The following is a 25,302-nucleotide window of genomic DNA, read 5'->3' on the forward strand; positions in this document are numbered from 1 at the left end:
ACAAACTTAACTGCATTTTTGAGCCCCACATGCTTCATCTATACATTTAGGCTTATGACACCTCACAGACTGTTTGAGATTTAAATAAACTAATAAACATAAAATACCTTTATAAGTACAAAACATTATTCAAATGTTGTTTTATTTGGGTAAATTTTATGGCTACTCTACAGTCCACCAAATTACTACTTTTCATAAAAATGTTCCCAAGTGGAGCATCAGTTTATGAGCATCTCCTTATATATTTAAAATTTGAAGGTTCTTCCAGAAAAATTTGCCAAATATTGTTAGAAATAAAGGAAAAAAATGTTGTTGAAATGAACATGCTCCAGGTCAGTCAAAGGTTAAAATCTTTAAGGTTTAATAATTAAAACCCACAACATTTTAATAGAACTTCCTCTAAAATTATCCACTTCTTAATTAGACATTGCATTAAAAACATATTTGTTTTAGTATTTCCCCTTGTTCATATGTAGGTTTACACTTCTAAATTAAATGGATGGTTCATATCTTAATTTCCTACTGTCAGCTTTCCTGTTGTATTTCTCCTCTTGTTTTCTGTGAGTTACATAAATGAAACTGACATTATTGCTCATATAGCAGGCATATTTTTTTGCCCCCAAATGCTGCCTTTTTGCTATTCAGTGTATCTGGATACCAACTAATGCTAAATGAAGTTTGACATGTACCCCTAAGAAACAAAACTTATAAATCGTGGCTTCAAAGGAAACCTTGAATAAATAGGACACACTGTGTCCACCCAGGCTAACATCTAACATATGCTTTAGCTTTCTGATGATGAGACAGAGCAAAATAGCCGCCAGGAAACTGCAATTGTTTATTGCTCACTTGACCAGCATGTATTAAATACCAAGCTTTCATTCTCTTATAGTTTTTTTTTAATTAAAAGTACACAAAAGTAGATTTGATCAGGTGTAGCATAGTGAGATACTAGTCATTCATATTTGTACTCTGTATATAAAAGCAAAAAAACAGTGGTCAAAATTCACCAATAGTGGGATATATATATAAGTTGTTTGAACAGATAGTTCTGGTGAGTTCACAGTAAGCTGTTTACTTCTCCCACTCTGTTGCTCAACTGACCCTTTTTGAAAAGACGTAGGAGCAAAGGCAAAAGCTATTGAATCAAAAGTCTCTATCCACTCTTACCCCCAGTTTTCTTATTTATTAAAAAAAAACCTATGGAGCCTCCACTATTTGCCAGGCATTGTGCCTGGCATTAGGGCCAAATACATTAAGGATATAGTTCTGAGTCTGTATGCTTTGAGAGAGTTCACTATATATGTGTCAGATATTTTGCCCAATGCAGGGTCTCTACTACCAACAGTGATTTACATTTGTGTAGCAGAGCATGGTTTTCTAAACATTTCTTCCCATAAATCAGACTCAGCTTTGTGTGTATACTGGGATAGGATGTTATGATCCCTTTTTTATAGGAAGGAAGAGGAATCATAGCTAAAAATCTGCATGGATACTTTGGATATTGATGGGGGAATCTGCAAATAATTTTTTTTGACTATAAAAAAATAACTGAAGATTACAACATCATGGCTTCTTTCAGCCACCACTGGTTTTTATGTCTGTCACATACTTTAATTTAAAAAAAAATAGCCTATTTATTTAAAGTATGTCTTTAAAAGGCAGCAGCAATGTATCTTTCCATTTTTAGTGCATTTTCAACAAATATATTTAAATATTTTTAAGTCCACAGCAAAACATTTCAGCCATTCATTGTTCTGGGCATTGATGTTTATCTCATAGATGCATTGAGTAGTGCCTTTTTAGCTTTTTATATTGCTTTATCATCCTAGGCTTAGTGTTCTCTAAATATGTTGCCCAGTTTCAAAAACGTTCAGCATAATAGTCGAATAATAAAGATAAATAAATATAAAAAATAGCCAAAAGTATACTTTTATTATCATTTTATTATAGAAAATTTAAATATATAGAAAAGTAATGAGAATAGAAAACTGAACTTCCACTTTCAACACTTACAAACTTATGACCAGATTTTGTCTATACTGTCATCTATACACTACACACCTCCACCCCATAACAAACATTTCATCCATGAACATACATGAATATTTATTCTGTATCTTCAAAGTTAAGTGCTTCCTTTTGAGTACAGCCACACCTAAATTGTTTAACAATAATTTCTTAATACCAAATATCTGATTATGTTTGCATGTTCCCCTAGTGTTATAACTTTAATAGCTCCTGATTAAAAAATCAACCCATAAAATAGAAAAAAATCTTAGTTAAGATTCTAAATCTTTTTTAATGGGTAGGTTTCCCATTTCTCCCTTGTGTCTCTTGTACATTGGTAGTTAGACCTGTACCATTAGTCTGTTGCTGCATAAGAAACAACCTTTAAACTCAATGACTTAAACACCAGTTAATGATTTCTCATAGTTCTGAGAATGGATGGGCTCAGCTGGGTGGTTCTCACTTGGAATCTCTCACATTGTTGTAGTAAGATGGCAGCTGAGGTTGGTGTCTTCTAAAGACTTTTTTTCCCTTATGTGTTTGGTGCCTGGACTGGGAGAGCTAGAGTGACTGGGGCTTGGTCTGGCATCTCTTTCCCCCACCCTGGTGACTTCTTCATATGGCTAGCTTTGACTTTTCCACAGGGCAGTCAGACTTGTTAGGTGGTGGCTGGTTTACCTCAATGAGTGCATCAAGATACTAAGGTGGAAGTGAAAAACTTCTTTTGACCTAGCCTTGGAAATCGCACAGTGTCACTTTTACCACATTCTATAAAAGTGAATCAAGGAGGCAGTCAGAAAAACAGGAGGCATAATTTATTTGGGAGAGATAGGACACCATTAGTGACTATCCACAAGGAGGCTGGATCAAATTGTTTTGTAAAAAATGCTTTTTAGGTGGTGGTGTGATTTTCTGTCACAACTCTTTTTTTCTCTTTTAAAAAAATCAGTCATTATAATCATTGCCTAGATAATTACAGTATTTCATTAGGGGTTAGGTACTACAAAAATAGTACTTTTCTAAGTCTATTTTTCCTTCTTTATTTATTAGTTGAGTTCATTATAATTTTTCTGTGTCAATCGTTTGCTTACCCTGAGGTTCCTTGTATATAGGAAAGTCTGGATAAATGCTTGATTCTATTTATTTACTAGTTTTCATAAATAATGAATTAGTTTTTCAGCCTCCTCCAAATGTAATGAGATTTTTTGGGGGGAGGGTTATCAACATAGACTCATATTTGTATTTGATGGGTATGTGTCAATCCATTAGAGTTATTATTGTTCAAATTGTCCCATCTCTGAGCTATGGGTACTTCCTTAAGTTGGCCCTGAGCCCTTTTGATATGCTGTCAGTGGTCTATGATGACTTCTGTGCTATCTGCTATGACAAGATCTTCTGGTCTCATCTCAAAATGTTCCTGTCCTAGTCCTGACAGTAGACATTTCCTCCAGTAGGACTTGACTCCCTCTTGTGGAACATGGTAATTAGAGACCATAATCTATTTGCTATGAATGTTTACTGCTACTAGTTGGTTATTATTTCTAGGCCTTTCAATAGAAAAAAAGTAGGAAAAAAATTTCTGAAAAAGAAACTCATGATAAATTCTTAGACATAGCTTCACTTCAAACTTAGTAGTATATAGTTTTTATTTAACTTCTTCAATCATACTTCCAAAAATACTATTACTGAAAATAGCTTAATTTTTTCAGTTTTGTCATTCTTGGTGTATGTGCCAGTGGGAACAGATAGACAAATTATTGTCTTTTAAAGTTACTTGACAAAATTCCTGTCATTGTGCTTATGTCATCAACTTAACACACTTCAGTTTCACTTTGCTTTAGATAATTAGGAAATTTTTTAAAAACTGTGCTTTTGTTTTCTAACTATGTAAAATACAGGGCTTCAAAGTCAAAAATAAGAGCAAAGACTGTTCAAACAAGGCTAGCTTCTCTCCCTGTTTCTCCTACTCTATTCCCTTCTTCTCTTTAAAGGTAAATTTTTTAGAAAGAATTTTGGTGTATCCTTTTAGTGTGTGTATGCATATGTGCACATTATATGTACACTTGTTTTACTCTCCCTAATAGAGTGGATATTATGTTCTATAACTACAAGTCCACAAAATTTTAAAAGGTGAAATTAAAAAGCATCCAGGAAACAACTTTCATGGAATTACATTTTATAGCCGTGTTAACTCTTTAGATAAAAATATATCCACTGATACATTCTTAGCCATCAATAAACCACATTTTCAAGTTATTTTTTTATAAGTGAAAATAAAATTTTATTTCCTTTCTTGGATACCACAAAACAATGGCACATCCACTAGTTTTATCTGTATAGAGAGCTTAAAATTAGTCTGTGAATCTCAAATGCTATTATTATCATTATGTAAAATATGCTCTGATTTGTTTAAATTTGTTAAAACCTAGTTCATATCATCTGCTTGCATTGAGTGCCAATCTGCTTAGTCAGACTAAATGCTCATGTTAATTATAGTCATTTAAATAGACGAGTCTATCTTATACAAATATATGAAACTATATACTTTTTGGTAAAATTTTGATATGCTTTATATTAGTGGTTCATTTAAAAAATAAGAGATAAAGCCAATTAATCGTAAAGTTAAGAAGTAAGAGTTTGAGGAATTTTTTGCTTTTGTTTTAAAAACATTGGGAGGACAAATGCCCCAAAAGTGTAAGCTGTTTTTAAAAGTGCTGCCTTTTGTAGCTTAAAGTAATTATCCAGTGCATTTGGCTCAAAGTAATTCTTCTTCAGCAACAACATCTTACAGGTCACATTTGGAAACAAAGGGAGAAGGAAATAACTGACATTGGAATATTGGAAAAGAAATAGGAAATAAATGGCGACATTTATAAAAACAGATAATAGTACATGCTAGTTGTAAGAAATATGTTGTATGGCAAGATTGATATTTATTTTTACCTTTATCCTCTGTCTTGTATATTTCTTTTTCTCATCGCACCTTTGATTAAAATTGGTATTGTTATGATCCTTAAATATGAGGAAAGAGGTAGAAACATATTTCTTCACTCAATTATGTCGATTTTTAAAGTAGCAAAACCTATTTACTTACTTTTATTAATTTATTTTTATTTCAATAGCTTTAGGGAGTACAAATAGTGTTTTGTCTAGGCTTTAAGTGTACCCCCCACTCACCCCTGTGCACATTGTACCCCATGGGTGATTTTTTTTCCGTCTCTTCCTTCCCTTTCCCTTCTGAGTCTCCATTGTCCATTATACCATTCTCTATGTCTTTGTGGGTTCTTGGTTAGCACTCACTTATAAGTGAGAATATGTGGTGTGTGGTGTTCTGTTCCTGCATTAGTTCACTTAGGAGGATGTTCTTCAATTCCATCCAAGTTGCTGCAAAAGACATTATTTCTTCTTTTTTTTTGTTTTTAAGATGCCAAAATTTTAATTTGCCTCAACCAGAACATTTGAAATACATTTCAAAGTCTATTTTGGATCACATTTAATGGTGGACAACATTTCAAGCCAATATATTGGCATTACGAGAACTTTAGTGTAAAAAGACCTTCTTGAATCAGTGATGCAATATTATTATCATTTTTTTTAATTTTAAAGATGTGTGGTACAATTCAGGATTAGGTATACAAATGATCATTGTACACGTAAAGTTTGGGCCTCACTTTGGTCCTCTGGTTTGAGATCAGGTACACTTATTGATGAGGTGTGCCTCTCTACTCCCTCCCTAGCAATTTCCCACTACTGCCAATCACTTTCTTACAGCATTATGATAATTGTTCAGGGTCCACTTATGAATGAGGACATGTGGTACTCGGTGTTTTTTTCTGTGATAGATCACTGAGTATTACAGACTCTAAATCCATCCAAGTTGCTGCGAAGTTCATAATTTTGTCCTTCTTTATGATCATGTAATAGTCCATCATGTATATGTACCACATTTTAAAAAATCCAGTCTACTTTCAATGGGCAGCATGGTTGGTTCCATGTTTTTGCTATTGTAAACAGTGCTGCAATAAACAGGCGTGCACAGGTATCTTTTCTGTAGAATGATTTTAGTTCCTCCAGTATATTCCCAGAAGGGGGATTGCTGGGTTGTATGGGAGGTCGATTTTTAGATCTTTTAGGAATTCCCACACTGTTTTCCACAGAGGTTGTACTAGTTTACACTTTCTCCAATAGTGTAGAAGTGTTCCCTTTTTCCTGCATCCTCTCCAGCATTTGCTGTTTTTTGAGTTATTGATGATGTCCATCCTGACTGAAGTTAGGTGGTATCGCAGTGTAATTTTTTTTTTGAGTTGGAGTCGCACTCTGTCACCCAGTATGGAGTGCAGTGGCATGCTCACAGCCACCGTAACCTCGATCTGCTGGGCTCAGGCAATACTGTAGCTGGAGCTACAGGCACACGCCACCATGCCCGGCTAATTTTTTTTTTTAATTTATTGTAGAGATGAGGTCTCACCAAGTTGCTCAGGCTGGTCTTGAACCCCTGGGCTCAGACAATCCTCTTGCCTTTGCCTCCCAAAGCGCTGAGATTGCAGGCATGAGCCACTGCACCTGGCCTTAGTATAGTTTTAATTTACATTCTTTGATGATTAGAGAGGCTGAGCATTTTTTTAAATCTATCTGTTGGCTGCTTGTATGTCTTCTTTTGAGAAGCGAAAAGACATTATTTCATTCTTTTGGCTAGCTGAATAGTATTTCGTGGTGTATATTCAGTACATTTTCATTATTCACTGATTGGTCGATGGTCATTTAGGTTGATTTCACATCTTTGGAATTGTGAATTGTGCTGTGATGAACATGCGGGAGTTCAGGTGTCTTTTTCATATAATGACCTCAGTTCCTTTGGGTAGACACCTGATAGTGGGATTACTGGATCAGATGGTAGATGTACTTTTGGTTCTTTGAGAAATCTCCATACTGATTTTCAGAGAGGCTGTACTAATGTACACTTCCACCAACAGTGTATTAAGTGTTTCCTTTTTCCACATCAATGCCGGCATCTATTGTTTTTTGATTTTTTAATGATAGCTATTCTCTCTAGTATAAAATGGTATCTCATTGTGGTTTTGATTTGCATTTCCCTAAGGATGAGTGATGTTGAACATTTTGTCATAGATTTGTCAGTCATTTGTGTATCTTCTTTTGAGAGATATTTGTTCATGTTTGTTCACTTTTTAATAAGATTATTTGCTTTTTACTTGCCCCCTTGTTTGTCTTCATTGTAGATTCTGGATATAAGTTTTTTGTTGGATGTATAGATTACAAATATTTTCTCTCATGCTGTAGGTTGGCTATTTGCTCTTTTGATTATTTCTTTTGCATGCAGAAGCTTTTTAGTTTAATTAAGTCCCACTTGTTTATTTTTAGCTTTGTTACCCTATTTATTTATTTTAGAGTCAGTGTCTCACTATGTTGCCCAGGCTAGACTTGAACTCCTGGGCTCAAGCAATACTCCTGCCTTAGCCTCCGGAGTAGCTGGGACTACAGACGCATGCCACTGTATCCAGCTTAAGACCCTATATTTAAAAAACTAAGCATAAACATCATTAACACATACATAATGAAATACTCATACAATTTAGAGTAATATTTAAACTAATATAAATATCTAGATGCAATTAAATACCTCACCCACTAAAGTTTAATTATTTCAATTTGTTACATTTCTTATTTAATGTAACCTTGGTCCTCCCTTCTCCACCCCACCCTAAATATGGGTAGAATTAATTCACCCTATAAATTTTAATGGGTGATAACTTGGCTATCTTCTTTCCTTTTATGTGATTACATATGTCAGTTCATCAAGCCTTTAATTACATCTCGGTATAAGTGAGGGCCTTCTGTGTGCCCGGTAGTTGTCTATGATTGGACTTTTCTTGCTCTTCTTCCTCTGCTCCTCCACCGTCGAGTTTTAAGGAGGCACTTTCCCCTCATTATTTGTATTTTTTGAGCTATAAATTTCAGATTGCTTACCTGCTATTAATTCTCTTTGAATTGTGTCATTTTAGCCATTTTTTCAGAAGTATTGAACTTGAAACTTTAGAGATATCAATAGGGGATGATATTAGTAGCTCTTTAGTTGAAATTATTCTGCTGGCTGCAATAGGAGTTACTCGAGAGCAGTGCCACCCCGAAACCAGATAACCAAAGTGAGAAATTCCTAGCATACTCAACAAAGCTTTAATAGGGACTTAGAAAGACATTGAGTAATAGAGGTCTTGGGGAAAAAATAAATTTCCACCTCAAGGACCTCTATTTGATATAAAAATCATGTTTTGTTTAGAACTAGACAGAGTCACAGCCATAAAAGTTTTCAAATTTATACTAAGAAAGAGCTGTGGTGCTTTGCACTGGAGAGAAGTCCCTGTTTGCTAAAAGAGCTTTGTCAGCAGGTGGGACCTAAAAGCCCATCTTTATCCCAGACTTTCAAGTTGTTCCCCACCTTCTGTAAGAAGGGAAGTTTCCTTGGGCTGAAGGAAGCAGCAGTCACTGAGCATGGAGTGTTTCAGTAGATTGTGATCACTCATTGCTTCATTTTATTTGTGTCCAGGATAAAACGGGCATCTTCTAGAAAATGACATACCACTGCAGTTCTGAGGAGCACTTGGCTAGCTTGTGGTGGTCTCCGTATGTACATTTGGTTAATTTGTTAAAGGGAAGTAATGAAAAGCTGAGCAGTCTTTTTCTCCCCCTTCAACTCAAGCTGATTTCTGGAGAAATGTTGGAGAATACCCTGGAAGCAGTATTTGAATTCTAGCTTCATGTTTCTGCTGCTAAAGCTGCAGCTCCTGAAATTGTAGGACTTCTTCACCAGTCTACATCACACAATCCAGCCTTTTAGCCCATTGAGGATTCTGATTCTGTCAGTAAGGCCTCAGGTTTGGATCTTATTATTCTTAGTTGGCTTCGATAATTCTGTCCTCCAAAAGTTTTTGGAAAATCCCAAGATAAAAAAAAAAAAAACTTTCATGTAAACACTGCTGAATTTCCTGATGTGTGATTATTGGGAAGAAGTTGACTGTTGACATGTGATACTTCTGAATTTGAGTGTGCCCGTGATGGATCTAGGCTTATGCTATATCATTGCCACATCTGTGTAAACTCTAAAAATGAATGTCAATACTTTCTATCTTTTCTTTTGTTAATTCTCTATTCTGTTCTTCAAGATTCATGTTAATGTTACAGTCTTGGGATACTTGCAACAACTATAAAGAAAGCAACATTTTGACAAATTGAAATAACCTATAGATTTATATATTTCTAGATATGATAGTATATGACCACTACCTACAAATCAGGCAATGCGATAGGTACTGGAGATATGCAGACTAACGTGAAATATTTTTTTTCCTCAAAAAACTCTTTGACTAAAAAGAGAATACCAACAAGGAAACCAGTGATTTACAGTCACATGTGAGAAGTTCTGTGAGAGTCATCTAACGTGGATGTGCATGGGGAATCTAGGAGAGCTTCTTGAAGTAGCGATACTTTGTTGATTTTTAAGAGTAGTATGGCCAGGGAGAGTCAGTAGGGAGGTTGTTAAAGGGGATATAGTGACCAAAGGCATGCAGGCACATGGAATACAGCAAACAGTTGTATGGAATTTGAGGGTAGGGTAGTGAGGAGAGGCACACCGTAGTGGAGAGGGCCTGGATCATGGAGAACCAAGCACACTATATTGAAGAGTTTAGTTTGAATTCTGTAAGCAATGGGCATCCAGTGAATGAAAACAACATTTGATACAAGGAATTCAGGATCCAGAAAACATGTTTGGATGATTGATGGCAGAGTCTTGAATAGGATCTTATGCAGATTTGAAGGAACTCCAGACCAGAGAGAGAAGGTGAAGTGCCCAGGTAAGAGAAAGTGTAACCCATGGGGCAGTACCTTCTTTGCTTACATTTCCTGGGGAACTCCAGCATCCACTACATAGATTTTCTTTTTCTTTCTTTCTTTTTGTTTTTTTTTTTTTTTTTTTTGGTTGATTGTCTTTGTGGCTTGCCTCTTTGTATAGCTGCCCTTTCTGGTCTTTTGTTAGATCTTTCATTTGGAAGTGAATTAATAAATTAATGTCAAGTGTTTCCAAATTCTGTTTAAAGAATAATCTAGATTTTTAAAAACTTCAGTAATATGGGCTTTAAAAAAATCTGTGGTTGCCCAACTGGTTTATGTCAGCATTTTGGAAAGAATATCAGTCTTTAAAGCAGTGTTAGAGATATAAACCCTCTGGGGAGTGAAGAATGCCTGGTGCATGCTAATTTTGTACTTATCCAGGTGGAAGAGGGAGAGGAATAGCCAAAGCTATAGATAGAACAAAGGCATGTCAATTGCAACCTGGTTGCAGTTTGGGCTTAGCTCTCCTCACCAATCCCCTATCAGGATATTGGTGGTTTATTTATTTATTTTTAACTTGTATCATATTAAGATCTTAATTTGACAGACTATCGCGTTTTGATTTATAGTCTGTGCTTTTGGCATGTGCTTTAATGCCATTAGCCAACTCTAGACACATACTGAATTCATTATGTACCTTATGTATGTAAGTAGTAATACTTCCTTTTAATGAACATACGGTCACATCAAAGTGCTGTGAGGTTGTTTTACAAAAGCATCTTTGTGCAGTGCTCCTCAGAAGTTTTGAGACGTGTGTTAAGTTGAAGACTAATATGCTGTATTTTAAGTTGTATTTTAATGGAGTAATATATTATATTGTTGCCTTCTCTTTAAGGTGAATAGATTGTCATATTCTGTTTGCGTCTTTAATTCTTAGGCTTAGATCTTTAATTAGAATTCAACATTTTCAACATGCAAAATTTTTGTTTATGACCAGATGATTAAAAATTCATGAAGTAAAATTGACTTATAATTTGTACACTGAACTATGATATTGATTAAAAAGTAGAATAAGTAACTCTTTTTCTTATTTTCTATAGGTAGTAAGAAATTCACAAAATCTACTTATAGCTATATGTGGCAGCACTAAACCTTGATTATGTCCACTAAAAGGTTTCTTGTCCATAAAATGTGGACACTCTTCAAAATGTTTAAGGGTAAGGCTCCTCCAAGGCAGGTTGGTAGAGGCAGAGAAGTGAAGCAGCAGTAAGTAGAACTCAAGGTCTAGCCTGTTTGAGCAGTCTGAAACTTAGTCCAAACTGCCTGTCTCCGCTAACTAAGCAATCTTTTTTTTTTTTTTTTTTTTGAGTTGAGGTCTCACTCTGTTGCCCAGACTAGAGTGCAGTGACATACTCATGACTCACCACAGCATCCACTTCCTGGGCTCAAGCAGTTCTTCTACCTCAGCCTCCCAAGTAGCTAGGACTACAGGTACACTTCACCATGCCTGACTAATTTTTTGCTTTTTTTATAGAGACGAGTTCTTGCTATGTTACCCAGGCTAGTGTCGAACTCCTGGGCTCAAACAGTCCTCCCTCCTTGGCCTCCCTAGGTATTGGGATTACAGGCGTGAGCCGCCATGCCAGACCCTGACTAGGCCATCTTGATATCCGTCCACTCCACATCAGTGTGTGGGAATTTGACCATGGGTCTGAACAGGTTAACAATTATTTTTAGTGAAGTGGATTGTGGAGTCAATGCATGACAGTAGCTTGAGGATTTTTTGAGAAGAGAGGAATCTACAGAGGATACTTGGCCTTGATAGAGGCTACTTGAGGGAAGGGCTAAGCAGGATGTCAGAGCTTTGGCCAAGCAAGCAGAGACGAGAGCAGAGTTCTAGTTCAAGTTGGAACACAGAATGCAAACCAGATTCTGGGGCAGAGACTCATGTTGGTGTATTTGGCGAGACAGACTGCAGCCTGGTGAGCACCAGGAATTCCCTTGGTAGGGATTCCCTAAAGGCAGCTAACAGTTTATGGGCAGATAATAGTTTCTTGAGGGATGGGACTTCTTACATACTGCAGGGTATGGTCCTGATTGACTCAGGAACCACCTAGGACTGAGCCAGCAGGTTAAAGACAGTCAGTAATTTTAACAGGTTGAGGGCACTTTGTCTCAGAAACTAATATAGACTTTCTTTGACAATAACCGTGAACCATCATTTCCAGGAAGACTTTGAGAACTGCTGGGAATATGGGCAAGAAACCCTAGTCATTGAAGCCTGGTATTTGATTTGGTTTACTTTTCATTTTAAAACAAAAGTAAAAACTTTAGTAATAGTCATGCTTCAGTTCCAGCTTTGTATTTAAAAGTTGATAGTAAAACTAATGAATATGTTTTCAATTTGGTGTGACATTGTGTAACTTCTAATTTTTTAATTATCTTTTAAATTTTTTTTTTTTTTTTTGAGTTGGAGTCTCACTCCATTGCCCAGGCTGGAGTGCAGTGGCATACTCACGGCCACCCCAGCGCCAACCTGCTAGGCTCCAGCGATCCTTCCACCTCAGCCTTCCAAGTAGCTGAAACTACAGGTACCATGCTCAACTAATTTTTTAAATTTATTGTAGAGATGAAGTCTCGCCAAGTTGCCCGGGCTGTCTGGAACCCATGGGCTCAGGCAATCCACTTACCTTGGCCTCCTAAAGTGCTGGGATTATAGGCTAAGCCACCAAGCTTGGCCATCTTTTTAAATTATAGGAAATGATTAGAAGTATGAGAGTGTGATTCATTTTTTTTGTTGGGTTTTACATTTGAGTCTTGCTGCTTTTACCATTTATTGCCCAGCGTTTCAGAAACAAGGAGAAAATTTTTGCCATTAATTGAAAAGTTTTGGGTGAAAGAGTTGTTTTTATGGTACTATTTAATTTTAATTTATATGATAGTTTATCAAAAATGAGTCTGTAGCCTATTTATTAAATTATTTTATTTTTAAGCTTTTATAGTTTATTGAGTACAGATTTGAATCAAATTGTCTAAAATATTAGAAGTGTCTTTCTCAAATATAAAGGGCATTGATTACATCTACAGTTAATTTTCTCTCCACTTCTATCCCAACCTCTCGGAGGGGAAGTTTTGTTTTAAATTTTTACATACTTTATATTGACACATTTGTTGGTTTAAAAAATATGGCAGTAGCATCCGGCATAGTATATGATGTAAGTGGCTGCAATTTGATATAATTTTATCAATAACTATATTGTGTGTGAACTTTCTTTTCATTTTTTTAATCTGGGAGATAGCAGATATTCTACTAGTTGTTAGGAGAGAGTGAAATTAAGCTTATTCTCATAGTATTTGCACCTCAGTTTTCTGCCTCAGCATGTGACCTTGACTGTAAAGATTTAGAACAGTTGTTTTGTCATCTCCCTTAAGGCGACTGGGCTCTGGTAAATTGATTGGCACTAACCCAACTCACAGCCTATTGAATTATAAATTGATTACTTTAGACAACAAATAGTTTAACACCTTTCTATGTGCCAATACCAGGCGTTGTTGCCCTTGCAGGATATAAACTCTGGGAGTGATGACAGGGCTAGAACTAAATTCCTGACCTTTATTTATTCATTCTATGAGAAGTGAAGTATCCATGTAAATTAGATGACTCAGCTTGCTGTTAAAAAAAAAAAAAAAAATCCAGTAAGGTAAACCTATTTGAATAACCAAATTAAGATCAGGACCTTGCTTTGTAACTATACAGTTCAAGCAGAAGCAGTTGGATATTTCTACTAAAGCTTAAAACAAAGATATCTTTGTCAAGTGAGCCTCAATGTTTTGTTTAAAAGAGAGAGTTAAATTTTGGCTTTCCATTTCTTCTTTTTTAAGAGTTTCAAGCCCCAAATACAATTTACAAATAAACACTGAACCTCAGTTGCTGAGGGATATTATTCTGATAACTGGGGAGTGTTTATGACTCAGATATTGTATGAAAGGCTATCTCCAACCAGAGAGGGAAGGTAAAATTAGTAGAAGGCAATCTTTGTTAATGATAATAGCTTCATTCTTAAAATGGTTTAAGGTTTACAGGTGCTTTTACATATGCTTGAATCGGATCATTTCAATGACTCCAGAGAATCAGTACAGAAGTCGGTGTTAGCTCTACTTCATAGATGAAGAAGCAGACTGTTGAGGAAAGGGATGTGTCCATAAACCTGCGTTAGTAGGTGGTGAGCTGGGTTCGTAGGTAGTGAGCAGGTATTCGGAATCTACAGTCCCTGTGCTCTCTGTGAGTGGCCAGAAGTTAGCCTGCTTTCATGTAAATGCCCTAGTACACATTTTTTCCCCCCAGACAATCAGGATGCTGGTTTCAGGTTAGACTGATTTGATAACAATTCGATAAGGTGTAGAATCTCCCTGTGATTAGAGAGAGAAATCTGATAAGTTACAGGACTCACCATGAAACAGATAAAGCTTCTCTCAAAAGGCTGCTTTTAGCTGGAATTCCCCAGCTTGTCTTTAGCACATGGTTGCGTGTATTTATTATGTAGCTCACACTCGGAATCACCCCTGGGGCAGACTGAGCCAGTGCAGCGTTTTGTAAAAAGTTGTGTGCATGTACTCACAAACAGATGCGGAAAGGAGGACTGAAAGGATGGTTCTATGTAAGCGAAGAGGTTCACTTGGCTTTTGCCAGTCCTTTTAGGAAAGGTGGTTTCATTACATTAAGAAGCTGCTTTTGACTTATATCATTAGGATTTTGAGTGTTCAGCTGGCTTATTTGACATGTTGTGGTTGCAATTTATAAAACTGGTAGTGCTGGAAGGACCTGAAGAGATAATCAGTTTCAACTTTATGGCTTGAGCAGTGAAGAAACTGAGGCACAGGTGTTAGCACTTGCCCAAGTTTTCAGTTGCTGGCAAAAAAAAAAAAAAAAAAATCTGGCCGACTTAAGGAGAAAATGAATTTTTTGCGAGGATATTGTATAGCAAGCAGAGATGCTGGAAAGGCAGAAGACCTAATTTGAAAAATAAGGGGTCAAAAATAATTTGTAGCAACCAGAGCCACAGGCAAAATCCTGTCCCTGAACCAGTATATGGAAGATTTTATTGCTGATTGTTGCACGTCACATCTTGCTGTGCCATCGCTGCTGACGTCTATATCACTGCCACCCCCTAGAAATGGAATGAGACCACTGCCACTGCCACCACCTTTGGATTGGAGGTACCTTGGGTCACTAACTCTAGATTGAAATCTGTGTCGAGAGCATCTGATTGGCAGAGCTAGGTTAGAGGCCTGTGTCTCGGGCGACCCTTTTTTCTTTGCTGTAGGAGAGTAGACTGCTTCTCTGCAAGGTTTATAAGATGGTGAACGGATATTTAGATGCTAGGAAGCGAAACCAAACCTAAACAAAACACCAGATAATCATCTGCTATGAAAATACACCCAGTTAGTGGCTGTTTAAGGGATTAGAACTTGGGCTTTCTGACTTTTCCCAGGATACAAAATTTATAACTAGTGTTGATTTCCTTTATAAAAACTGGCAGAGGCTCCCTGGTCTTTAAAAGAAAGTCCTCTGGATTAAGATTTGGTAATTCTAATATTTTGTTGCCCTCTCTTTTCCCATCAACACTCTAGACTAAAAAGCATTCTCCTGTCTTTCTATTCTTTGTGACATGCAGGAAAAAAATACCTTGTTTTTCAGTGATAAAAAGAGAAGAGACATGGAGAAACAAGAACAAACAGTATTCATTAAATGCCGAGATTAGAGATAAGTTGTTACACATTTCAGAAAAAATTTGCAAAACTGATGAGCAATAAAGCCATTTAGGACTGGCAAATATTCGGGGTTCTTTTTTTTATTGTTTTGACTTCTTTTTAAGTACTTTGGGCAGTAAGTATATCTTATAAAGTATAAAGTAGCCTTGGCTTTCCAGTATTTTTACCTTGTAATAATAATAGTTATTATTTGTTGAGATAATACCCATCTCACTTCTTTCTCGCAATACCTCTGTTTATCCCATCATCATTCCCCCTGCATAGCAGAGAGAATGGAACCTTAGAAGAAGCGACGAGCACGAGATTGGTAAACTTAAGTGTATATTCCTGTGAAAGAAGCTTTGTAAATCTTCCTATAATTTAAAAGAGAAAAGAAGTTATGTCTAGAGAACGGTGTTTGGTGATATTTTAGGAAAATTGTAGAAGAAAGAGAAAGGAAGTGTGTGAGGAAATGGAAACATTTTTGGGAGCATGTGAAGTCTCCAAGTTAGACTATAAACATGCTCTTGTATCACGGTGATACTTAGCTAAGTGCCTGGCACATAGTAAGTGTTCAGTAAGTATTTACCAAATGAATTAATTTCAGGCATCTGCAAGACAGTTGTTTGTCTGTTGCTTTTGGTTAAGATGCCGTGCTGCCTAGATTGATGCTGTTTGTGAAGAAAGATCTTTACTCTCAAAGTCAGACATTCCTTGAAGGCTTATCAGTAAAGGAAGCTTACCAGGGGTGTTTAGGCCACATAACTGTATAGTTTATAAAAGAGTCCCTGTAGTATGTCTTACTTCCTGACTTTCTGACTTTGTTTCAGTTTATTTTTGTCACATTGCTCCCTTTACCCTTTTCTTCCTTAAAAATATAAAACACTATTTTTTTGGCTCTTGCTAGGAGAGAATTGATTGTCTGGGAGTACGCACAAGGAATCATTGTAAATTAATGTGTAGAACATTTTTGTATAGAAATAGCTAATGAAGACCCAAAGCATTGTGTTGTTTGCAATTTAAAAATGGTTTTACCTTTTGTTCAACTTCGCTGGATTTCTAAATATCTGAAAAGTGGAAATCTTACTCCTCATTAGATTCATTTAAAACTTTTTCAATAAAGGAAAGTCTTGAGGGTATAGAAACTTTGTGTACTTAAATATGTCATGTTAAGGAACTTCACAATATTTCGTTTACATAGGGCCAAAGACTGTAGATCCACCCTTGATTGCTAATTATTAAGATTGTAAATAGCTTATTTGAGAACTTAGGGTGAGACAAAAGAAAGCTGAAAGAACAAAAGGGCCAAGATAATGAAAAGGATATTGTGAAGAAAAAGGCCTGGCAGAATTATGATGCAGGTCACATCCTGTGCCTGCATTTAATTGTACCTTTGTATTTAATAATAAAAATGATTACATGTTCAGTGCTAACAGGTATCCCTTCTTGAGAACTGTAGTATAGATAAGTGACAGCAAATTACTCCAATTCATAAACCTGGAATAGTATCCTTTTATTATGAGTTTCACTGGTCTAACTAGAAGACATTTTCTGCAAAAATGTACATCAACTCAGGAAGATTTTTAAATATAGTTCCTGATTTAAATATATATATAACACAGGTGAATACTTTAAGGAATAAATAAAATTAAAAACACATTTTGTAGGCACTTCTTAACACATTTTGATTAAGCTAATGCCATAGTCACATTTCTGATACTTTATATATCATATAAACTTTGGATGTAATTGCATATTAGCGCAGTGATTTAGGTAGTCTTGCTGTAAGAACTTTATTGCCTTTTCTATGCATTTTCTCTACTGCTTGCTTATCTTGATCATTTTCCCTATCTGCTCTGTCCAAAATATAATCCCTATCCTGGAGATTTGCTCTCCCTGCATCCTATAGAGGGAAAAACCCTCTACTGCCATTACTGCAATTGTAATTATCTTATAATTTATTTTACTTGATTTTTTCTGTTATCCCTACTAGAATGAGGTTTCATACAGCAGAGATCAAGATAATCTTATTCTTCCTACTCATGACAAGCACTATGACTGGCTCGTAAGATGTACTCAATAGATATTTGTTAAAGGGATGAGTAAAATTTGCCACTTGCTGTCTTAATCATATATCAAAACCTTGCTGCCCTAAATTTGTTACTGGCCTCCTCTTTTTGCTTATGTTTTCCACCAAAGATTTTTGTGATAGAAGACATCCTATGAGGGGTTGGGGTCTATTCCTAGAATCTTTAAGTGTTGAGCACATTTCATTTATTTGACCAATCTCTGAATATGATCTATAGCCATGTACATTCATTTAATCATATTTGAAGATCTTTTAGGTAGCAAGTCTGTGGTAGGTGCTGGGGAATCAAAATTGAATAAGAAGCACTCCATTTGTTTGCTAACATATTGTTAAAATTGTCTGTCACTATGTCTATTTGGTTGTCCATTATAAACCCAGTTCCTAGCACAATCCTTGGCATGTTAAAAGCATTCAATAAATCAATGAATGTTGACTGCAAGTGTTTAGGAAATAGTTTTGCTGTAATAGATGTATCTACAAAGTGCCATAGAAACACAGACGTGGAAAGGCCATTATGTCGAAAAGGAGTCAGAAATGGTTTCATAAAGAAGGATTAAAAGTTGAAGAGCTCAACAGATTGGGTAGAATGTTCCATGGAGTGAGGTTAACATGAGCAAAAAGTCAGAGGTGTGAAAGTGCAAAGTTTTATTTGAGGTTGGGCAATATGGTCAGTTTAGGATGAGTGTGAAGGGGTAGTAGACATTGAGGTTGTTAGAATCTTGAATTCCCTCATTCAGATACCCAGTGCACTAAATAGCTGTTGTGGCACAAATCAATCACCTTTTATTTGTAGCATTTCTATACAAAAATGAATTGAGTTCTAAACAACCATCTTAGAATACAGTTTTAAAGATAGAACCTGTTTATTAGATGGGACTAATTTTAGTAGAAAATTGGCTACATTGCCTCTATAAGTTATCTGTTGCTATAATTCTACATAACAAACAACCACAAACCTTAATAACATAAAAATACTTAGTGTTTATTGTGTATGCATTGGAGTGGTCCTCTAGGTGGCTCTTCTGATCATATCTGGAGTCGGCTGAGCAATTCTCTGGTCCCTGCTGAATTTGCACTCACCGATTGCCTCTCATCTTTCTCTTCATACAGGCAGGCTAACATGGACATGTCTATTTCATGGCATTGGCAGAGGACAAGAGCACAAACAGAAACACACAGGTGCTCTTTTGAGCCTCTGTTTTATCATGTTTGCTAACATTCCATTGACCAGAACAATTGTGCATGGTTGTGTCCAGAGAGAGTGGGAGAAGACACTTTGAGAACTCATGGTAAAGGACTTGACTACAGAGAGACATGAAGGATTATGGTGATTTTTCCAGTATACTACTTAGCCCATATAAGCTAATCAAATCCTGGCCATGTGCAGTGGCTTGCACCTGTAATCCCAGCGCTTTGGGAGGCTGAGGCCGGGGGTTCACTTGAGCCCAGGAATTCAAGGTTGCAGTGAGCTGTGATCTATGATTGTATAGCTACACTTCAACCTGTGGGACAAAGAGAGACCCTAACTCTAAAAAAACAAAACAAAACAAAATAAAAAACCAAAAAATACCTAATAAAATAAAAATTTAATTATACATATTTTTAGTTCTAATGGAAGAGTATGATTTCTCTTTTTTCCCCCTGATTTCCTTCATGAAGCATCTATCTTTTGAACTTTATTAATGCCCTTTCTGTTTTAGACATGATGGGAACAAAGTCAGAGAAACCAGAAATGGAGAAAAAGTTGAAATGAACTCTTGAAAGGGATAGTAACTATTAAAGATTAGCCATTACACACATTGTATAATTTTAGAGATACTTAGTTCCTGTCCTTTTATAGGACACTGAAGCCTAGAGATTACAGTGCATCCTGTTAGTAACACACCCAAAAGTTGCAACCCCAGCATTCCTAGCCCAGAACCATCCTCCACCATTTCTTTTAATGTACATTCTCCCTACACCTCTCCGTGTGCCTCCCTGGAGCCCGCCACTCCTCACACAGATAATCACTTTTATAAATGATTTACTTTTGAAAGTTGCATTGTTGTCACAATTCACCATGAAGATTATCTCGTTCTGAGTTTTCCTTTTTGAGCTTTCACATCATATGTCCTTAGAGCAGGATTTAATGATCCCCTTTTGTGTGCATGTACAGACACCTATTTTGCTCTGCTTTTACCTTCGCTCTTCCTATCAAACAGGGAAATTTTAAATATCATGGTTATATGAAATCAGCTTGAGTTTGATAGGTTAGCCTTTGAATCAGCTTTGCCGGAACTTGAAGGGGAAGCTAGCTGCCTGAGAGGTCATTGTGACACTGTCAGTCTGCTACAATGAAGCTTGCTGTGTAGATTTTGTTAGAAATGAGATGAAAGCTTTAGGGAGATGTTCTTTCATTCAAGCATTATTTTCCCCCTAGCTAGAAGTAGTCAAAATCAAAGTGATTGTATAAGACTCAGGTTAGAGCACAGGAAGATAGAAGGAAATATTCTCAACATTTCAACAGTGACAATTTTTATTGATGATGAAGTTATGAATAGGTGTTATTTTAATTAAGAACCATTCATTCTAGCAATTAGACTTTCTCATACTGGCAGGTAGATATCAGAAAGATAGGGCTGTGCACAGTAAAGGGTCATTTAGAAGTATGCTGAATTAAAGGAAAGATTGTATGTAGACTTACAGAGCATCACAGAATTTTAGACCTGAAGGAACAGAAAAATGCCAGGTAATTGGTTACCTGAGTTCTTTTCATATTTACTCATATTACTCATATATTCTTTATACTCTTAGCACATTCAATGATTATTTCTCTTCTCTCAGCTATTTTGTGTATGATCTTAGTTGCCATACTTTGACTCTGTGGAGAGCAATATTGCTGTGTCTCCTATGTATTTATATTTGAGGTCTACCTTTTAGATGGTTATATTCTACAATATGTGTGGTCATGCAGTTTTCACTTAAGATATCTCACTATCCTGTGTGCAAGACCATTGAGGAGTAAGACAGAATCTCTACTACCACTAACCTTTATTCTTTTTGGTGGGTAGATTTTATATTTTGTTTCTCTAAACAAGGGAAAACAGTTATAGTTCCACCTCTTATGTGCGTTTCCTCTCTTATGAGTTGTAAGCTCAGTATGTGCACATATGTAAAATTTCAAGTGCAAGAGAGAACAGAGTAGGAAACAGATTTTCATAGTCCCCGTCTGGGTCCTTGTGTAAGTGCCAATGTAAAGCTATTCACTGATCAGTAAAAAAACAGTATAATGTTGCCTGGCTCTAAGGAAACGGATTTGAAAATCTAAACTTAATAAGCAGATCAATTGGGTGGGGGTTTGTGATTATTGTATCACATTCCAATGACATGCAGTGTTGTCAAAAACTTTTTCTCCAAAATTAGAATTACAGGAGGCATAGATACCTTTCAAAATGTCAGGAAAAAGGGTTGGGGAAATTTAGTTAAGAATAATGAAAATATATCACTCATATCCCAGGAAGCATACAGTGCGAGCATCTGGGTATTTCAGGGTAAAGGGTAAATTTAGTGTGAGTAGGAGAGGAGAAGGAGAAGGAGGTTCACATTGCATTTCAGGAGGTAAATGGATTAAGCTGAATGTCTGGAAAGAAGAGGGTTGCTGAGTGGAGGTGTGAGCCCCACCCAGGGGCAGGTCAAATTACTTCTTCCTCAATTTTTAGGAACTCATGTTAGCTGTGCTTGCATGTCCTTGTAAAGCAAGTGGCAACTTCTGGGATAAGTCCTGAGTGAACCATTTATAACCATTTCTGCTTTATTCCTTATATTTATTCAACATGATTATAAGGCCTAGTCTGGAGTTAAATTCAGATTTTATACTTTTCAGTCCTCCTCAGATTTCTTGTCATCAACTTTCTGATTTCTGAAATTTCTTTAACAAGAAATAAAATTTTTTTTTTTGAGTTGACGTCTCACACTGCCACCAGGCCACTATAGCCTCGACCTGCTGGGCTTAGGCGATTATTCCGCTTCAGCCTTCCAAGTAGCTAGAATTACAGGCACTCACCACCTTGCCCAGTTAAATTTTTTGATTTATTGTAGAGACGAGGCCTCACCAAGTTGCCCAGGCTGGTCTTGAACCCCTGGACTCAGGCAATCCTCTTGCCTCGGTCTCCCAAAAATATTCCATTACATAGTCCGATATAAGACTTCCAATACCTGTTTGTTTAACACACTGAATAGAATTTCACTAAACTCAACATTTATTAGATATCTATTCTGTACCTGGTACTAACAAGAAAAAAAATGATGAAGAAATAAGACTTCTTGCCATCCCCTGAGCCATGGAAATCATATGGTAACTACAGTGGGATGTAAGTTTCACAAGGGTAGAGATCACCTTGTATCTTTCCCTTTACTGTGGTCCCTGTATTTGTCACAGTGCTGGATGCATAACAAAGGTTCCTTATTCTTGTAAGTAGATGGATATATGGATAAATGTACTATCAGGAAAACTATAAAAAAGATGTGTACAAGATATAATAATGACCCAGAGAAAGGAGTGGACAATTTTGCCCTAGAGATAAGGAGAGATATTTGAACCAGATTATGAGAGATTAACAGAGGATTTCCAGAACAGTGTACAGCCACAAGAATAAGTGTGGGTAAAGGCAAGAAGGTGAGAAATGACCTGGATGTTCAGGGAGCTACAATTGATTTGCACTGCTAGGTCGTGTGGTACTGGGATTAGAAGATAGGATAGGATGAGGATCCTATCGTAAAGGGCCTTCGTAAGTGACATCTCTGAATCAAGCCAAGGCAGATGCTACTAGGTACTAGGGGTGGATGATGTGGAAAAGCAAAGACCAAAGGAACTTGTTTCTACTTCACATTTTTAACTGAGGTTGACCTTGTTTACTTGTAATAGTGTTGGGATTTAAAAGCTAATTAGGGAAGCATTTCTTAATATGGAAACAATAGAGCTTGATGTACTATATACTACTTCAATGAGGCTTTATAGTTTAAAAATTATTAAAAGAAAATGTTGTCTTTTAAAAGTCACTTTACAGTCACATGATTGTGTCATAGATATACCACTTTCCAAAGGAATCTATCAATTAATAAACGGAATTTCTGCCTGATTCCTTTCAACAGTGACTTTAGGATTTAAAACAGTTCATTTACACATGACTTTCCAGAGACTTCAAGACACTTGAATGGGGGAGTTTCTCTATACCTATAATGACAGCAAGCATGACTTGGATTTCTCATACTGCCAAAGCCTTACCTCTGTTGGGTAGGATGTTTTCTTGTTATAAATATAAGTCTTCCAGAAAGATTGAATGGGGTAGGTGCTGTGTTATCTCTTAGTTTAAGTAGAATATCTACAATGAAAATTGTATTTGGTTTCTTTGGACTGTTTTGATGTACTTAACTTTGGGAGTGTATTCCAATTTTAAATAAGGAACTCTATACTTATAACTGTTCGTTTCCTAAACCTAACTTTAAACATACCTACTGACTGTTTTAGTCAACTGTGGGGTCATGCTGAGTTGAAACCAATAGAAGGCTACCCTTTTTTCCCACTTACAGCACAACCACTGCTGTTGTCGTTTTCTTTCTCTTCCTACTTTCATTCTATTCATTTTTGGATAAAATAACTTCATATTTTGCATGTTGAGATTTAATATATGTTCTACACTTGATAATGCATTTAATTTGGGGGGAAAGGTTCTTAGCTGATTGTATTAGTTTAGCGGTTTTAGAATAAGATGTGTGTGGGGAGAGGAGGGACAGCAGAATCTTCAGTCATTGATTCTCTCTTTATAACTTTGCCCTTTTAGCTGGAACAGATTACTTGTGTAGTACTGCTAGCCCTGCACAGATGGAATCACAAGGAAGAAACTTTACATAAACCATTTATACTAAATGTTTGGTATGCTGGCAACATAAATCAACAACAATATCCATTACAAATTCATCCCTTTATCAGTCTTATCTTGATAGAACTGATCCCAATGTGTGGGAATTTGAACCTTGCTTCAATACATCTAGCCCCAGATAATTAATTATTCAGGGCACAGAGAACCTGGCCCCTGCAATGTAGAGTAATTCTTCCTGGTCAGCGTTAACTCCACTGGCAATAATAAATAGAAAAAGTCTCTAGTGATGCCAGTATTTTAAAGTGATTAATCATCTTTCCCCCCTTCTCCTCCCCCTTAGTTTTCTTTAACTAGGATTTTTCAGCCATAAATCTTTAACAATACAGGTAGGAATTGTTCAGTAATTAAATTTTGCCCTACTTAATTTCTTACCTTTTATGTGTGATTAAAAAAATGTTACATTTTAAGGAACCCTAATCAAAATTCAAACCAAGAAAAATTCTTTTGCAAAATACTGAGAGATGTTCTATGGAAGATTTAGATCTTGATTTTGAATATTAGATAGAGCACATACTCATAAAAATTGTTCATCAACACCAGTTGGGGTGTCAAATATTCTGAAGTTTTGAATTGTTTCACTTTCTTGCTTACAATTTATCTATATTAGGAAAAGTCTGACATATACATATGTTCCAACACTGAGAGAATAATTACTTCTTTTGTAACTTTCAGATAATTGATGTCAGTCTGTAGGAAAGGGATATTTGTCACCATTTTTGCAGTATACAAATGCACTTGCTGAAGTGGCAGGTAGATGCCTGACTGAGAGTGACCATGTATTTTTAAATTGTGCCTTGTCGAGCTGCCCAGCCATCATGTATATCCTGGGTGACAGGGACAGATGTGACATATCTGTTGTGACACACTTCTGTACCACCAGTCTGTGGCTCGAGGTGACTCCCATCCCTCCTCTGGTGCTTTTCCCTGCTGCAGGACAACACAACGATGCACGGATGAACCTTGCCATTGCTCTGACTGCTGCCAGGTATGGGGCTGCCACAGCAAATTACATGGAGGTAGTGAGCTTACTCAAGAAGACAGACCCCCAGACAGGGAAAGTGTGCGTGAGTGGTGCACGGTGCAAGGATGTCCTCACAGGTATGCCAAGTCTTGGGGAACAGGGAGGTATTTCTTAGTGTCTTGTTTGACTTATATAATGACTGATTAATAATTTTTCTGTCACTTTTCTTTCATTTAGGCCACACTTGCAGAGTCATATTATTTATATTCCTTATTGTCAACAGTGGCTAGTTTAACATGAAAATTTCTCTTGTGGGACTTGGCAATTTTTCCCCTTTGTATTATAATTATAATAATGATAGTAAGTGCCCATAAAATTCTCACAGCTATGAATGAATTTCATTTTCTTTACAAAAATATGTGATTAATAAAATTAAATGCACCAAATTTCAAAGTATCATTTGGTGACACAGGCAGTATGTTTATACATCATTAAAGTCAATCATCTTTAACTTTACTTAGATTTTCATTCTTGCCCTGGTTGTATGGTCATGTAGGCAGTTTCAAAGTTGCATCGATTCTTGAACAAAATCTCTGCAAAATGTGTTGTCTCACAGCAATGCTACTTACGCATTTGAGTTTTAAGGACAAGGTGACTTATTTACTCATTCCACTTTCATCATGTTTGGCACCTTGATGCTGGGTACCTTAAAAAATATAGACTGAAAA

At 36.4% G+C, this 25,302-nt stretch overlaps 1 protein-coding gene across 1 annotated transcript in view; it reads left to right on the plus strand.

The window, feature by feature from the left end:
* The window catches only part of GPD2 (glycerol-3-phosphate dehydrogenase 2), a 152,970-nt gene that overhangs the window by 86,995 nt on the left and 40,673 nt on the right, over positions 1-25,302 (plus strand). Inside the window, 1 exon segment of the mRNA XM_008052218.2 lies at positions 24,547-24,711. Within this exon segment, the coding sequence (XP_008050409.1) occupies positions 24,547-24,711 (165 nt within the window).

The sequence above is a fragment of the Carlito syrichta genome, unplaced genomic scaffold, assembly GCF_000164805.1.
Source record: "Carlito syrichta isolate Samal-C Ts95f unplaced genomic scaffold, Tarsius_syrichta-2.0.1 Scaffold267524, whole genome shotgun sequence".
In the NCBI taxonomy this organism is placed as follows: Eukaryota; Metazoa; Chordata; class Mammalia; order Primates; family Tarsiidae; genus Carlito; species Carlito syrichta.